This window comes from Equus quagga, chromosome 20 (genome assembly GCF_021613505.1).
Source record: "Equus quagga isolate Etosha38 chromosome 20, UCLA_HA_Equagga_1.0, whole genome shotgun sequence".
NCBI lineage: Eukaryota > Metazoa > Chordata > Mammalia > Perissodactyla > Equidae > Equus > Equus quagga.
The window spans coordinates 44,080,828-44,096,898 of record NC_060286.1 but is presented as its reverse complement, the minus strand read 5'-3'; the positions used below and the strand labels follow the sequence as shown (position 1 = coordinate 44,096,898).

Sequence of the window (16,071 nt, the reverse complement as noted above, 5' to 3'; positions counted from 1 at the left end):
GCCCCCGATGCCTCCCAGTGACGTGTGACCCAATCCCAGGGGCTGGGGGTCCAAGTGCATCGGCAGCAGAAAGCGAGGAGGCACCGAGGGCAGATGGCTCGAGGTGGACGGCCCTGTGACCTGAGCCGTGGGGGCCACACGGCCTCGCAAAGGCCCGGGCCTGTTCTAGGACGACAGGAAGGGTCCAGGGAGGCATTCTGCAAACCGCTAAATGCTGTCAGTCTTGGGTCTGCTTCTCCCTCCAGCTGGAAACCCCCTTGAGAAGAAGCCTCCTTCATTTCTTCATTCATTCATTCAGCAAGTGCCCCCCGAGGCCTCACTGGGGCTCAGCACTGTGCCCAATGTAGGGGGTGTAGCAATGACTCAGGCACCCCCACATCCCTGAGGGGCCCCATCGAGGCTGGGAGAGAGGCAGAGACCACACAAGGTGTGAGTGCCAGGTGGAAGGAGCCCAGGGCAGCGAGGCCACCAAGGAGGAGCCCCCACAGACTCCCTGAGGGTGAATCCCAGGCAGAGGGGCTGTGAGGGCCCAGCCGGATGGGAGGCACCATGGTACCTACACCAGAGCCTGGGGCAGGGACAGGATGGGGCAGCACCGGGGGTTGCCCAGGCCAGGACCATGGTTTGAGCATCGGCTGGAGCAGCCTGAGGGGAGCAGAAAGGTGCATGGTGTGGAGGGCACCCAGACACAGCCTTTGGAGAATGGGGGTGGGGGCACTGGCGCCTGGACAGAGGAGCTAATTGGTTCAGCTTGGGACACGCTCAGTACAAGGGACCCACTGAGACCAGGAGCCCACCAACACAAGGTGAGGGACAGTCGGGGATGAGCCCAGTGGGCCCTGTCTCCCACAAAGGGTTCAGGGGCTCTGGAGTCAACAGAGCCAGGGCCCAGTCCTCCAGGGACAAACCCCGAGCCCAGCCCCCAAAAGGGGCCTGCTGTGCTGGGTGGGGGCGCCCGCCAGGTCCAGGGTCCTGTGCCTTGCTGCGCCCACAGGTGTCTGCTCACCTGCCTCCTGGAAAGGCAGGCAGGGGGCAAAGGAAGGAGACCAAGAGTCTCCTGAGGGGTTGCCATCACCCCTGCCTCGATTTTCCCCAGCTAACATAACCTCTGCGGAGGGGGCCAGGAGCCCACCAGAAAATGCTGTTTCCCCCTAGTCCAGCCCTCGCTCCCCTGCCTCAGCCTCGGGACCCACAGAACTGACAACTCAACAGAGTGGCTCAGCAAGGGGGACAGAGAGGAAATGCAGGTTTGAACCCCAGCCCTGCAGGAGGCACCTGCTCCCACGGTCGCTCCCCTCGCCTGCAAGGCGGGTCCCTGGAGGGTATGTGAGCAGAGGCAAGTCCCTCGCTGTCCACGAAGCCATGGAATTCTGTGGACACCTCTTTCCAATGCCCTGCGGCCCCCTCGCCCCCGGACCCTCAGTGGATGGCGTGCTCAGTCAACTCAGGAGTCACATGAACAATTGGTGCATCTTTTATTCACAAAGAAAAGCTGTACCAAGATGTTATCTACACATTTGTACAAAGGTTTGGACGCCCCTAGAAAATGCATGACGGTCAGAAAACAGAGCCCGTCATGCTGGGAAAGCCCCCCACCTCGACAGGCTCACCCCTGGTCTGCATTTGGCAAGAAGTGCCCTCCAAGCATCCCCACCCTGCCCAGGGCACCCCCCAGAAAGAGCGCGGCCTGAAGGACACCTTCCATAGAAAACCATAAAAACATAGATCATTTGTCTTCAAATTCCCACTGCAAATACCACATGGATAGGCAAAACAATATAAAAATAAGACCCTAACAGAACCTTACAAAACCCCTACCCACCCCAGGTCGTGTGTGTTGGTTTGTTTTCTTTTTTGCTTGTGGTTTTGGTAAGAATTCCTGCCGTGGAAGAAGGAGCCGTGTGCCCGCGGCTCAGCCCTTGGGCGCTGCCCCCTCTCAGGACAGAGTGGGTCCTCGGGAAGGGCAGGTCGGCCAACCCGCCCGGGAGACCCCGCTGGCGTGATCTGCAGAGAACTACATGCGACCGGGCGTCCGGAGACCGCCAAGCTGGGCCCTGCAGAGAGGAAACAGCGGAAAAGGAAAAGTAATCCTGAATCCTAACATCGAGGCCTGGGGAGCCCAGGCCGGCTGCTACATGACACTGCGTGGCTGTAAAGAAGGCGAGATCAGATCCAACACGGCTGGCTCCAGCCGGCAGCGGACGGCACAGCCACCGCCAGGCCCGGCCCCGAGCACACCGTCTGCTGGTGTCTTGAGTCCTTAGCACCAAATGCAAAAAGGAGAGAAGTCCAATCGAGATTAAAGGCACTTGCGTTGCTGTCTGGGTGGCGACAGTGTCCCCGTCTCGTGCACACTCCACTTCCTCTGTCCAAGCCGCTCTGCCGGCCCCTCTCCTCCCTCACACGACCTCCATCATCTCTGAGACTCTGGGTCCCACAGGGGACCCTCCGCATCCTCATCCCTCCAACCCCTACCACATCCTCGCTCCGTCCATGTCCCGTCCTCGCACCCCTGCACGCCCCCTCCCCCAAGTCCCGGTGCCCAGCCTCAGACGTCCACCTCCTGCGGCCCAGGGGTAGCCGCAGGGGTGGTGACGCTGATGTCGAAGCAGGTGACCATCATGACATGGGCCTTGCACAGGTTCACACACTGCTCCAGGGCGGCTGTGGCACGCTCCAGGGCCACCAGGTACTCGGCCGACTCTGGCTCCAGCTCTGGATCCACCTCGACTGGGGAAGGACAGCAGAGCTGGGTCAGCCCAGTGGTCCCTTCAGGGCTAAGGAAATGCTTCTCTCCCCTCCCAGCTTCTGGGTCCCTGTCTGGGTGGTGGTGAAGGGAAGGGCCCCGCCATGTGTTAAGGAGATCAGCTGAGCTCTGGGACGGAAGTGGCTGGCCTGGGGGTGCACAGAGGGTAGGCGGAGGGATCTGGGGTCCGGTAAGCCTGTGCCTCCCCTGGATGGGGGTCTCACTGCTCCAGCCAGTGGAGGGTGGACTCACACTGCTCCAGCCAGCGGCCGGGTTCCACCATCAGCCGGCCCTGGGTCTCGGCCAGCTCCTCACAGAGGTGTCCGTGCTTGGCCTGCACCTCGCGCAGCCGCTGCTGCCTGCGCTCGGCCAGCCGCAGGTTCGCACTGACACATACCAGGCCCTGGGCAGCGGGGTAAGAAGAGGGGTGGGCTCAGGCACAAAGGACCACCCACTCCCTAGGGGCTCCCAGCACCCCCGGCCTGGGCCAGGGGCTTCCCTCCACCCTCCAGACCTGGGACCCCACAGAGGGGCTCGCCACAGGTGTCCCCAAAGCAGCCTGCCAGTGCCCGTCTGGAACCTGCGCCCAGGACAGGTGGGCATGGCTGTGGGAACCCTCCACCCAGTGCAACTCCATGGGACCAGAAAAGTGGTCTTAGGACCCCTCCAGCCACCTACTCTCTGCCCAAGGGGAGCATGGGCCCCACCATGGGTTCAGGGCTGGGCAGGGCTGGTTCCTACCTTCTCCACATCCTGGGAGAGCTGTGGACAACAGGGGAAGACGAGGTCAGCAGGCTGCCCAGCGCACGCCCAGGGGCCCACCCTGCCATCCCAGAGCCTCCCGCCCCCAGCCCTCGGCCGGCCCTGACCTCCGCTGGGTCCTCCCGCAGGGGCGGGCGGTGCCGCTGCAGGCGTTCCACATCGTCAATCTCATACACCTTGATCTCGAAGGGCTCCTTCAGCGAGCCGGCCAGGGGCGGGGGCAGGTCCACCCACTGCCCAGGGAGGCTGGGCTTGCGGCCCAGGGCAGCAGCGTCAGGCAGCGGGGCTGGGATTAGCCGTCTCCGCTGCAGACCTGGAACAGACAGTCGGGCACTCTGGAGACCAGCAACCAGCCCCAGGCCCCAGGCCCCAGCTAGGGTCCTGATGGGGAGAGAGCATGGGACTCAATCCGGAAATCCTCAGCCTAGTGCCCAGCCTGGGGCCCCACCACCCCTGCCTCGTGGAGCAGACGGACTTTCGGTACCCAGCTCCTACGGGCCACCTGTCTCCTGGACAACCACCCAGCTGCCCTACACGGTCAGCCCTCCCCTGGAAACAGCCCACCGACACCCTAACTGGTCACACCATGTCCTAACTCCCATCACTCCGCTACTCACACTACCCCGGGACAGCCTCCTGAGCCAGACCCACAGGCTCTCACTGGCCCCACGTGGGCCTCCTGCTTTCCTACCCTAGCTTGGCCTCCAGAGTGTGCCTGCCCCTCCTGTGCATCAGCCAGTGGCCGAATCCCCCCAACCACACACAGCGTGAGAAACTGGCCTACTCCACCTGGATCCCCAGAAACAGAGGGTCCAGGGATGGAGACAGGAGCAGCCCTATGGGGGGCTTCCAGGCAGCTGGGCACTAGCCTGGGGGAGCATGAGGCTTGGAGCCCTCGCCCGACCCAAGGCCTCTCCCAGCTCCCCATGCCCCACCAGGGGGATCTGCACAGGCCCGCCCTTGCCAGCAGGCTCTGACAGGAATGGGGATCAGCTTCTGGGGCAGTGTGGGGATCAGAAAAGGCACATACTGCACGTGTTTATAAACTGTAGAGGGCTGTGCACATGTATACACTGAAAGGCGTGTTTATAAAACTGTTAAGGGCTATACATATCTGGGGTGGATAAAGGTGGTGCCCGGCTGTCAAGACCCCCAGACTTATAAACTGTAGAGTGCCGTGCCCAAGAAGGGCTGGTGCCACACCCACCTGTGGCCCTCTTCTTGGGAGACTTGAGGCTGCGGGCGCGGGCCCCCGGAGAGGCAGCACCGCTGTCGCTCATGGAGTCGGGGGCAGAGGAGGCGCTGCCAGTGGCCTCGCTGTCGCGCATCATGCTCTCGTAGCCACTGCTGCCCCCGCTGTGGTAGAATAGGGCAGTACGGCCCATGGCAGGTGGCAGCTCCCCACTCAGCACGCTGCTGTTGTCGCTGCCATGGCCGCTGCTGTAGCGCTGGGGCCGCCGCGGGGCGGTCACCTTGCTGTAGGGGGAAGGCAGCGCCGGGCCTGCACGCGGCCGCTCCTCGCCCACGTTCACGCCACTGTCATTGCCACTATCCGAGTCAGCCGAGCCCCACGAGGGGCTGCCTCTGCTGGGGGCCCCACTGGCCGCCAGCTCGTTGACACGGCTGTGGGCGGCCCGGAGTGCCTGCTTGGTGCCCATAATGGTGCCCCGGCTGGCCTTGGCTGCGACGCCAGGCGCCACCCGTGGGGCCACCCTGGGACCTGTCACAGGGCCGCCAGGGGTCCTGCCCGCTACAGGGGCTAGTGGCTTCACTGAAGCTCCCAGAGCCCTCGACCCGCTGGCCACTAGGTTTCTGCCCTTGCCCCCGCTGGCTGGGGGCTTAGGAGCCCCCACGCCCTTAGCCAGGCTGCCCCTACAGGCAGGAGCAGGTCCGGGCGTGGGGCTGGTGGGCGGTACACCCAACCTGGGCACGGCCCGGACTGGCCTCCCAGGGGCTTCCCTGGCCTTGCTGCTGCCGTGCGCCAGGACTTCACAGCGCTCCAGAGACCCGTGGGTGGCAGGACGATATGATGCCTCTGCCTTGCTAGGCCGGGCCTTTAGGCTGGATGTGGCCCTGGGGATGGAGTGGTCGGCGCGACTGCTGGGCCTGGAATCCTCCTCCCCTCGGAGGAGGGCCGCGGCCCCAGCCCGAGTCAGGCCCGCAGCCTGGGGAGGGGCCAGCACTGGACTGTTCTTGTGCTCCAGGCTGGACTTGCGGACAGGCGGGGCCGGGGGAGCCACCCCACCAGGCCTCAGGAAGAGGCTCCCCTTGGGAGTCACGCTCTTTTTGCTACTGGGGGTGGCCTTTGGACTGCCCAAGCAGGCCACTGCCTCCACCAGGGAGTCCCCGCAGGATGCAGTAGGTGTGGTCACACCCAAGGTGGTGGCCCCCCTCCGCAGCAGTGGTGGGATCTGAGCCACGGCCTCTGGTCTGTGGGCCACCCTGGCTGCCACCTCACAGCCGTCCACCACCCTCCGGGCACAAGCCAGCATCGGGGCCGGACTGGGGGCCCTGCTGGCAGAGGCCACCTGGAGTGGGCCACATTCGTCTGCTCGGAGCAGCCAGGGGTCCTCGAATAGCCCTCCGGGGCCAAGCGGGCTGGGGGCCAGGCGAGCACAGCCCGCACGATTGGCCACTGAGGTAGTCCTCGGTTTCCGGGGAAGGCTGGAGTGGATAGTTTGTGCTGGGGCTGCTGCCCGTGAAGACATGGCCTGGGGCTCCCTGCCAGATCGAGCAGCGGCTGCTGCAGCTGTGTCCCCAGGACGAGGACTCTGGGCTGGGCCAGGACTTTCTGGTCTGTCACGCTCCGAGAACCGAAAGCTGCCATCCTCTAGCGAGCTATCCAGGATCAGGGGGCCCAGAGGGTCGGACCCTGCTGGCAAGTCAGGGCTGAAAGGGTCTGGGCTGGCCCGCGAGGGAGGCTGCGGAGTGGGGCCGCGGCTGTTGGCCGTGCAGACGCTGACCTCGCTGAGCCAGGAGCTGATGGAGGAGCCGTGACTGCTGCCAGCCCAGCCCGCTCCCTCCAGGGGCCCGCCTGTGGCCTGGGAGGTGTATGCGTCAAACTCATCATTGATGCTGCTGATGATGCTGACCGGCCTCGAACCCGAGGCCAGGGCCTGCAGGGAGCAGTCGCTGCCGAAGCTGGCCAGGCTGGCAGGGCGCCCGGGGCCAGCAAGCCCACCCAGGGACAGCTCTTCCACCACTGTGAACACCAGCTCATCTTCGCCGTTGAGCTCCACTGGCTGCTGCAAGGTCACTGTGGTGGTCAGTAGCCCCCGCTCCAGACAGCGGCCACGTGCTGATGGGCAGGGGCATCCCGCCTGCCTGCTCATGCCCACGGGGGGCGTCCGTACCACGCCTTCGGTGCCCCCTCCTCCAGGCTCCTCTGGGGCTCTGCCAGCTTCCAGCTGCCGAGGTGGTGGAGGGGCCGGGCTGGGCAGCGGCCTCCTGTCTCCACTCCCCATGGCCTTGTCCGGCACAGGCAGCTCAGGCCTGGTGCTGCCGTCCTCCCTCGGGTCACTGCCAGCCTTAGAAGGTTCTGGGACGCCGCGGTGGGTGTCTAGGCCGGGGCTGTTTCGAGGCGTGCTGGTGGCCAGCGGGGAGCCCACGGCCTTCCTGGGGGCTTCAGCCTCAGGCGGCGAGGCCTTCTTGGCGCCGCGGCCCGGGCTGGCCTGGGTGCCATCGGTGCCGCCCAGGGCTCCTGAGGGCCCCTCGCTGCCATCAATGCACTCCAGCCGCTCCTGCAGCTCCGCAAAGGTGCTGCAGCGGAAGTGGTCGGCATCGCGGGGGCCCTCGGAGGGCCGGCGGCGGCTCAGCGCAGGGATGATGGGCACGAAGTCAGGCGGACCCTCAGTGTCGGTGAGCTCGCGGTCTGACAGCGCTGCCCCACCGGGCCCCACGTAGATGACTGTGTCGCAGGACTGCTCGCTGCTGGATGAGTAGTCGGGGTCGCCGGGTGAGTTGGAGGCCAGGCGGTCGGGGTCCGGGGCCAGGGCACGGGGGTGGAAGGGTCGCAGGTGTGGAGGGCGGCGGACACGGCCTTCCTCGCAGGAGCTGTCCCCGCCTGAGGAGCTTGACGCGTACTGGGGGCAGAGCAGGCCCCAGTGAGCAGCCAGCCCCCCACCTACCTCCTCCTCCCCCACACCCGCAGCCGCACACGCCACACTCCAGGGAAGGAAACGATGGCAGCAGCCACACACCACGTCCCACCAAGTGCTGGAGCGGCGCTGAACAGAAGCAAACCTTCTGGCCAACTTGCCAAGGAAACAGCGCTAAGCTGACTCACAGGGAAGAGAGAACGTGCACCACAGATGCATGGCCCCTCACTGAAAGTCCAGCACCGAGACCCAGGTGCACCTGACCCCAAGGCACCCCAACTCCACCCCACTGAGGCTGCCCAGGGAGTGTTCTGCTGGTTGGCGCCAGGAAACCAAGCCCAAGAGGGTCACAGGCCATCCTGATGGCACATCCACCCCTGGGCCAGGCAGACAGAGACCGGGCAACCACAAGACCCCCTCACAAGCAGCTCCAGTTCTGCTCGGGCATCCGGGACACCTGCGTGCAGCTCCCTGCCTCCTCCGGGCAGGGCCATGTGGGCACAGCCAGGTCACCCCAGGGTACACAGGGAGTCTGAGCAGGGCTGGCTGCCCGGCTCCCCCACCATGCTGGGCAGGGGCCCGAGGAGGACATGAGACCCTGGGGGCCCTCGGGCGGGGAGGGGCAGGCGGGAGATGAACCCACCTTGACCTTCTTCCTGCGCAGGCGGTGGACGCGGGCGGCCAGCTGCAGCGTGCTGAGCGTCTCGGTGTGGTGGGCTGGCGCGTCCGAGACGTGGGCGATCATGGTGGCACGGCAGCTGTTGGTGGCCAGGGACTCCCGCAGCAGCATGGTGAGCCTGTGCTCCCTGGGGGTCGAGGGGGAGCTCAGCAGCCGAGGCCCAGCCAGGGCGGGAGGCTGGGCGTGGGGGACTGCAGGGCTGGAGGGAGGCAGACAGGCCTCTCACCCGACCAGGGCAGGGCCTGGAGCTTCAGGGTCGGGTCTGGCCCACCTCTGTCCCCTGCGCCCTGGCTGCCAGAACCCCCAGGCAGCCCTCAGGCAGTGAGGCCTGTCAGGCAATGAAGGAACCAAGAATTGAGGAGCTCAGAGGCCACACGTGTACCAGACATGCCTGACGTGCATTTGGCAGGCTCCCCAGGGGTCACCTGGCCAGTGCCCGCCTCAGAGCCCACCACTCACCTGTAGGGCACGTGCTTGGCTCCACTGACCAGGGCCAAGATGACACTGCCCAAAGCCGACAGGGACAGGCACAGGGGGCCCCCGGGGGCCTCCCCACCCCTGCCAGGCACCCCCTCACAGCTGCCCAGGTCGATGAGGTGCAGGCGGCTACGGCCTCCAGACACTGAAACCACAGAGCAGGCAGGTGAGGGTGCGGCCCCAGGGCACCCAGAGCCTCCCCCACGGCCCATGCTGCCCAGGCGGGAGCCCCCAGGGCACAGTCCTGCTGGGACGGAGGGCGGGCCTGACCCCCGGCCAGCATGCACGTCCCCCCCGACAGGGCGCCAGGCAGGCAGGTCGACACCTACTCCCTCCCCGGCCACACTTCTCCATGCGGTACTGGTAGACGTGCAGCGTGAAGAGCATGTGCGAACTGCGCCGGGCGTCCTCGCTGCAGCCGGCCCGGCTGGCACTGCGGGCTGCGAGGGCAGCGTCCAGGTAGAAGGCCGCCTTCTCGGCTGTGGGCACCCGCAGCTCGCTCTGGTTCTGGAGCTGGGGACGGGTGGAGGGACAGCACCTTAGTGGCTCCAGGCTGAGCCGCAACCCTGCTGCCTGCCTTCCCGAGGCCACCCTCGCAGCCTCCCAAGACCGCCGACCCCTGTTCCCCACGCTGGGTGGCAGTGGTGTGGTGTACCTGTGCCCCACACACAGGGTCCTCCCGCAGGTACACGCCCGGAGACGGGGCGTCCTGGAGGCTGCCAGAGGCCACCTCGGCCAGCAGGTCCCGTAGGCTCTGGTCCCGGCCGCACACCTCCACGGCCGAGACACGAACCGAGAAGCGGGTGCCCGTCTTCTCCTTGCGCTCATCAATGAGCCGGAAGAGCCAGGAGATGGCGCAGGGCACGACGCCCAGGCTCTGGGGCGAGCTGTCCTTTCCAATCATGGTGTACGACTTGCCTGGGGGCACACGGGCAGTCAGGGTCCACCCCACACTCACCTTGACCAGAGCCCAGCCAGACCTGGCAGCCGCCTGCCTGGTCCTGTTCAGAGTCCTCAGGGCCAACCTGGGGCCACTGAGACCCAAGGGGCCTCCTCTGATCTGGTCCAAGGTCCCTGCCTTCCAGGCCTGCATGGTTTCGGCTTCCTCTCCACGAGCCCCCCACCCCACATGCCCATCCACTACCCACACAGGACATGCCATATCCCCCTTCCCCACCCGGAAATGGGGCCCAGCGACTGCAGAGAGGGGATGATGGGGGGGTGCTTACCAAGGTTTGTGTGGCCAAAGGAAAAAATGCAGCCATCAGCCCCACTGACCACCGACTGGAGCACATCGGCCACTGTCCCAGAGCAGACCTCAGCCTGGCGGAAGGGCACAGAGAGTCAGGCAGGTGCCAGGGTCAAAGGGGCCACCACCCAGCCTGCTGCCATGTCTGTCTGTCCCCATCACGCAGGCAGTCAGCTCACAGGGTGACCAGGCTGACACACACAGGACCAAGGACACAGTGTTCTCCACATGCACACAGACACACACCACACACACAGCATGAATCGACCAGACACGCACACGCAGCGCCCATGAGCACACGCGGAAGTCCCTCTGCCATCGTGGACACACTCGGGACACAGACCACACCACAAGCATGGTCAAGGCGTGCACAGGAAAGCATCCCAGGGCTCACACACACCCACTGCTCAGAAAGCTCCCGCAGAGGGGGTCTCCGAAAGCCGGGACGCTTCCCAGGCCTGCGCAACAGGCCAGGAGCCGGGTAGGGACAGTGGAGAGAGGAGACTAGCGGGCCTGTCCAAGCCGCTCGGACCATCCTGCGCCTGCTCCTCCCGCCTGCCTCCCCCCTCCTCCCTGGGTGCAAGAAGCCAGCACAGGCCCCCACAGGCCACCCGCTGCCCTCACCTGCTCCGAGTCCTGGGGGAAGATGGCATCAAAGGCAAACATCTTGGGAACCGCAGTGGTGGCGGCGCGGCGTGGGCCCGCGCTGCCCAGGGGCCCAGGAGCCGGGTCATAGAGGGTGACCTGCTTCTTCCGCGGGTCCACCTTCAGGAAGGACGTGGACTCGGCCGAGCGCTGGGCCCCCTGCGCTGGCCAGATCCGCAGCATGACCTTCACCTGGGGAGGCGGCAGGAGCGGGCAGCTGAGCAGCCGCCCCGCCAGCCGCTAATTACAGGGCAGGAGGAGCCTCGTGCGAGTTGGGACAGCGGGCCAGGCCCCGGCACGGGTCCACACCGCAGGAATGCGCACGCCCGCGCCCCAGCTCGGGCCCGAGCGGATCCCGTGTGAGGTCAGTAAGGCAGGGAGAGGCTGCACCCCTGAGGAGAGGCTGGCGGGGTACAGAGCAAGTCAGCACAGGAGGAGGGGCAGGGCCAGAGTGAACACAGGGCGAGGACAGGATGGGGGACAGGACAGAGAACAAGACAGAGAACAGGACAGATAGAACAGAGGAGGACAGGACAGAAGACAGGACAGGGGACGGGACAGAGAAGACAGGACAGGGGAGCTGGCCTGGACACCCCCGTGAGCAGAGAGATGGAAGCCTAGGGGCTGTACCCCACCAGCCCTGGACGTGGGGTCCCCGGGGTCCCCCACACCCCCTTGCTGACTCTCAGGCAGAGCTGGGCACCAAGGGAGCCGAACCCAAAGGCACAGAGCCTTCGAGAGGGGAATCACCCCCAACACATGCACCCACGGCTCTGCCAGCTTCCCAGGGTGGAGCGGCCATCAAGGCAACCCCCCTGACCCCCGCCAGCCTGAGGAGGAAGGAAACATGCTCAGAGAGGTTGACTGTCTCGCCCAAGTCACACGGCCTGAGAGTGGGTCTCCTGAACCCCAAACTCCCAACCTGAGGGCGGAGGAGAAAGGGAGAGAGTAGGACAGGCAGCACGGGCAGCGAGACCCAGGCGCCCCGGAAAGGGAGGCGCTGTGGCCCCCCGCCCCAGCAGGGCCCTCCTCAGAGCCCCAGGCCACAGGCTCCTCTGCGGCACATTCCCCACCCCTGATGGGGAGGGAAGGGGCTGCCTCAGAGCCCAGCCCTCCCTGTGGCCCCCAACTCCTGAGTCCACCAGCCGGGCTCTGTCAACTGTAAAGTGCAGCTCCGAGGACAGACGACTAGGGCGTCTATGAGCCATGGCGGGAGGATGCCCAGGCCCTGCAGCGTGGTTCACTCCCAGCTAAGAGAGGAGGGAAGAGTGCCGCACGCCCCAGCCCCCCAGACATCTCTGCGCAGCCACACCTCCTCCAGGGAGCCCCTCCCTCCCATCCCCGGCAGCAGGAGCCTGGACATGAAGGAACAAATGCACAAAAGGGGGCCCAGCCTGAGGCCAGTGATGACACCCTGGGGGAGAAGCTGGGGGTCTGGTGCTTCCAACCCAGAGCTGCTGGAAGCCAAACTTTCAACACCCTGTGTCCCGGCAGGATCCCAGGTCAGCAGAAAACAGTGGAAATCCTATTAGAATAACACATGGAGGAGGAAGAAATGATAATCCTACTGGAAGAGACCTGAATTCTGAAATCCGTGGCCCGGGAGCCGAGGAGAAACTGAGGCCAGCATGGGGGGCAGAGGTGGGGGGAACAGAGCAGGGCAGCGTGAGCTCAGGGGCCAGCAAGTGCCCAGGCAGCCTCTGCTCCAGTGTGTCCCCAAAGCAGAAGAACAGGTGCCAAGGCATGCCCCGACACGTGCGGCTCCAGAAGACTCGGCTTTCCTGGGCTGGACCACCAGCTCCAACGCCCTTGATGGAACAGAAGGCTCAGGAGGGAGGTGGGCCGGGAACCAAGACCCAAGAGCCCCAAGCAAGCCACACGGAGAATGAGCCCCCGGAACACATCTTGTGCCTGGCCACGGGGGGGCCGGGGACAGGCTCTGACCCAGGCAAGCCACCCTGAATCAGGGCCCCTCCTGGGAGAAGGCACCGGACTCCAGTTTCTGCTGGAGGACACCAACGGCCGCTCTCCGATGAAATCTCCGATTTCTCCACTACAGTGTAAATCAAATTACCAGACTCATCTCAGAGCCAATATTTTTCACGGATTTAATTGTAAGTGGCAGATACATAACGCCGGCAAAATTGGTTTACCGTGGGCAGTGCGCGAGGCGCCATCTCCTCCCCGTCGGCACGCAGCAAATTGACATGCAAAATCGCTCCCGAGGAGGAGTGTACGGTTCTCCGGGGAGCTGCCTCGTAAAGAAACACTTTTCTATTGCACTCCTCCGAACCTGGGCTCCATCAGGCGAGAATCGATTCCTTTATTCCCCGACGACATGAACAAAACTATTTCATTTCCAAACGCGGCTGCCAAGCAGACGAAAATGTGCACTTCCCGGTAATTTTTGGCAATTTTTTTTCAGCATGAACTCCTGGCCACTTCAGGAGCCAAATGGGTTCTGCAGATTAGAGAGGCTGCCCGGGGCGGAGGGGGCCCCAGAAGCCTGCGGTGAGGCTCTTGCAGGAAACGCCGCCAAGCCACTGATGGTCTGTGATATTAGTCCCCACTGGGGACCCACACCGCCCAGTGGGGAGGGGACAGAGCAGGCCCCCCAAGGGGACATCAGCCGTCCAGCCTGCCCCACTCGCCCCATCCTGGCTAAACACACAGGCCATTGTCTGGGAGAATCTTGCCATTACTGCAGGAAGTGACAGGGTCTTTGAACAAGAAGAACACAAGTCTCCCCTAAACGTTCGGATATTACAAAGCCCTGCTGAATAGCTGCCAGGTAGGGAAAAAACCCATTTTGCATAAAAAAGGGCTTCGATGCCTAAGAGTGAGGGGGGAGGGGCGCCGCTCTGCGCCCACCGCGAAAGGGACGTCTTTTTTAACACCGCAAGATGATGAATTATCTTAAGTAGCACATTAATGTCAGGAACGGAGCGTCATCTAACTTCTTTTCTGTGACAATAGTAAATGCTTTTCAGGAGGCATTTCTGACTCTGTGACATTCGTGCAAATAACATTCGCAGGAGTGGGGAGGGGGCACTGGGGTGGGCAGTGAGAGCATTGGTGGCGGAGGAGAGAGGAGCCCCCGCCCCGGAACCCCTAGGGGAGCCTGGCCCCAGGAGGAGGAGGTGGAGGCGGGCTGGTGCCCCAAGAATCACAATAAGAAAACAGGGGTCCGCGCCACGACGCTCCTTACCCATCCAGTGCCCACCGGAGAGGCAGGTACTATTCCTACGCTGCACCCCATCTGCAGACGGAGAAGCCCAGGTGGTACAGACAGGCGAGCGACCACGCCCAGCTGAGGGCCAGGCTCTGTGCAGGGTGCAGCGTCCTCCCACCGGCTCGGCACTTCCACACCCACAGCCGGGCGGGGATGAGAGTCCCCACTCTAGCAGCTCCCAGGGGACACTGATGCCATGTGTGCGTGTGGCTTGTCAAGGGCAACAAGGGTCTCCGTGTCAGGGTGGGAGAGCCCAGGAGACCCCTGGTGGGGGTGACGGAGAGCGTGCCTGGCCAGGCCACGTCTGGAAGGTCAAGCAGGCGCTCACTGTGCTGAGGAGGGGGAGGTCCCAGATAGAGGGACTGACCTTCAGAACGTGTGGCCGGAGGGCTGGGGTGGGGGCCTGTGCAGTGGCTAGGGGAGGGGGCAGGAGACCCTCTGCAAAGGCATCAGACCCCTCTCCAGATCCAGCCACTGGGAGTGGAAGCCCCCTGAGGCAAGTCCTGGGCTGGGCAGGGGCAGGGGGCAGACACAGGGCAGGCTGAGCCCGGGGAGCAGGGAGCCATCCCATAGCCTCTGCAGGCCTGAGCCTCCAGGAGCTGGAGAGGCTGGGCCTGCACCTGGGTGGGTGGCAGGCCAGGGCTACCCCAACCCCACCATCTCAGGGGGGCCCCTTGGAAGGGCCAGCAGACAGCAGAGTGGACAGAGGTTGGGGAAAAGCACTCGAGTGCACAGTGAGGGTCAGGGTCCAATCCTCACCCCACAGCTAGTGGCCCTGCTGCCAGGCCCAATCACTGTGCCTCAGTCTCTGCACCTTCAGTGGGCACAGAGAGCCCACCTCATAAAAGGGGATCACAAGCCCGAGTGTTCACACAGATCCCACACACACAGGGCCCTGATCAGGTTGGGACACGGTCACAAGCAACTCAGATGGGCCAGGACAGAAACCCAGGCTCAGCGAAAGACCACACGAGCCCAGGGGTCACAGCCGGGGGGGCCAGGAGCCAGCCAGACTGTTCTGTGACCAGGCAAGGCCCTTCCCCACTCTGGGCCTCAGCTTCCCCATTTGAACTGAGGTGGGGCCCTCAATCAGCCACCACACACGTTCCCCTTTTGCCCCTGGCGGGCTGTGGCTGGGATCTGCCTGGACTCTGGAGAGCCAAGGGGTCCCACCCCTGCCCAGCAGCCCCATCTGAGGGCAGCGCCCCAACAGAGATGAGGCAAGGGGACTCCTGGGGTCAGACCCCGACCCCTAGTCCAGGAAGTCCTGGCTCTCCCGCCCCACACTGAGACCAGCACATGCCCCTGGGACCCCCACCTGTTTCCTGTAGCCCCATCACAGTCTCCCAGGCTCCCTGCTGCCACCTTGAGCCATCAAGGGGGGCCTGGGCCTCAGTCTCCCCATCTGTACCGCCGCTGACCACCCTTGTCCACCCTGGAGAAGGAAGCAGGATCCCCCCACCTCCCGTACCCCCTCCCCACACCTGCTCAGACACCCTAGCCTCACGCATCCTCTTCTGGGCTCACCCCTAAATCAGAGCTGGGCCTACCTTTCCGATACTGCTGGGGTTGTCCTTGGCCTTGGAGGCAGCCCTAAGCAGGCAGGGGGGTGCAGGGGGCGGCCACAGCTGCAGGACCCCACTGAAATCCGTGGGGTAGGTGGAGGCACCGCGGGTGGCGGGGGCTGGTGGCGGGTGGGGCTTCTTGCGCTTGGAGGCTAGGCTGAGCTTCTGGGCGGCCCTGGGGAGGGAAGGAGAGGTGGGCGGTGGGGATGCACAGAGCTGTCCCTGTCACCCATCCGGCCCTAAAGGCTGCTGCCCAGCCCACACTTCAATTTCTCCCCCAGCCAAGTAGGGGCCCTGGGGCTGAGGCCACCACATCTGGTCCCTGGCGGCTCTGCCCAGTGGGGGCCTGGCCAGGTGACAGATGGGCAGACACAGGCCCCCATGCACCTCCCCGAACCCTGCGCTGAAGACATCCTCTTTCCGCCAACCTCCAGCAGCCCTGCATCAAGCCAGCAGCTGCTGCAGCGCCAGGACGGCATGGGCTGGGGTCAGCCACTCACAGGCTGTGTGACCCGGGCACGCCGACTTTGTCTGTGCCTCAGTTTCCCATCTCTAATGTGGGAGGACATGACCCCGGAGGCCCTCAAGTGCAGCCCTGATGAGCACACGCGTTCAAGGC

General features: G+C 64.6%; 1 protein-coding gene across 2 annotated transcripts in view; it reads right to left on the bottom strand.

Annotated features, from left to right (window-relative positions):
* Nucleotides 1-1,456: 1,456 nt before the first annotated feature.
* KIF26A (kinesin family member 26A) overlaps nt 1,457-16,071 on the bottom strand; it is a 43,177-nt gene continuing 28,562 nt past the window's right edge. The window contains exons 5-16 of one of the 2 annotated variants that reach the window (XM_046647669.1): nt 15,438-15,627; nt 10,635-10,847; nt 9,991-10,084; nt 9,417-9,679; nt 9,091-9,274; nt 8,744-8,906; nt 8,249-8,411; nt 4,716-7,590; nt 3,616-3,821; nt 3,488-3,508; nt 2,999-3,149; nt 1,457-2,730 (exon numbers count right to left, since the gene is read on the bottom strand). In XM_046647669.1, coding sequence (XP_046503625.1) covers nt 2,549-2,730; nt 2,999-3,149; nt 3,488-3,508; nt 3,616-3,821; nt 4,716-7,590; nt 8,249-8,411; nt 8,744-8,906; nt 9,091-9,274; nt 9,417-9,679; nt 9,991-10,084; nt 10,635-10,847; nt 15,438-15,627 — 4,705 coding nt within the window. In that variant the 3' untranslated portion in view covers nt 1,457-2,548. The remainder of the gene's footprint in view (nt 2,731-2,998; nt 3,150-3,487; nt 3,509-3,615; nt 3,822-4,715; nt 7,591-8,248; nt 8,412-8,743; nt 8,907-9,090; nt 9,275-9,416; nt 9,680-9,990; nt 10,085-10,634; nt 10,848-15,437; nt 15,628-16,071) is intronic. The other variant, XM_046647670.1, reaches the window with a different exon arrangement.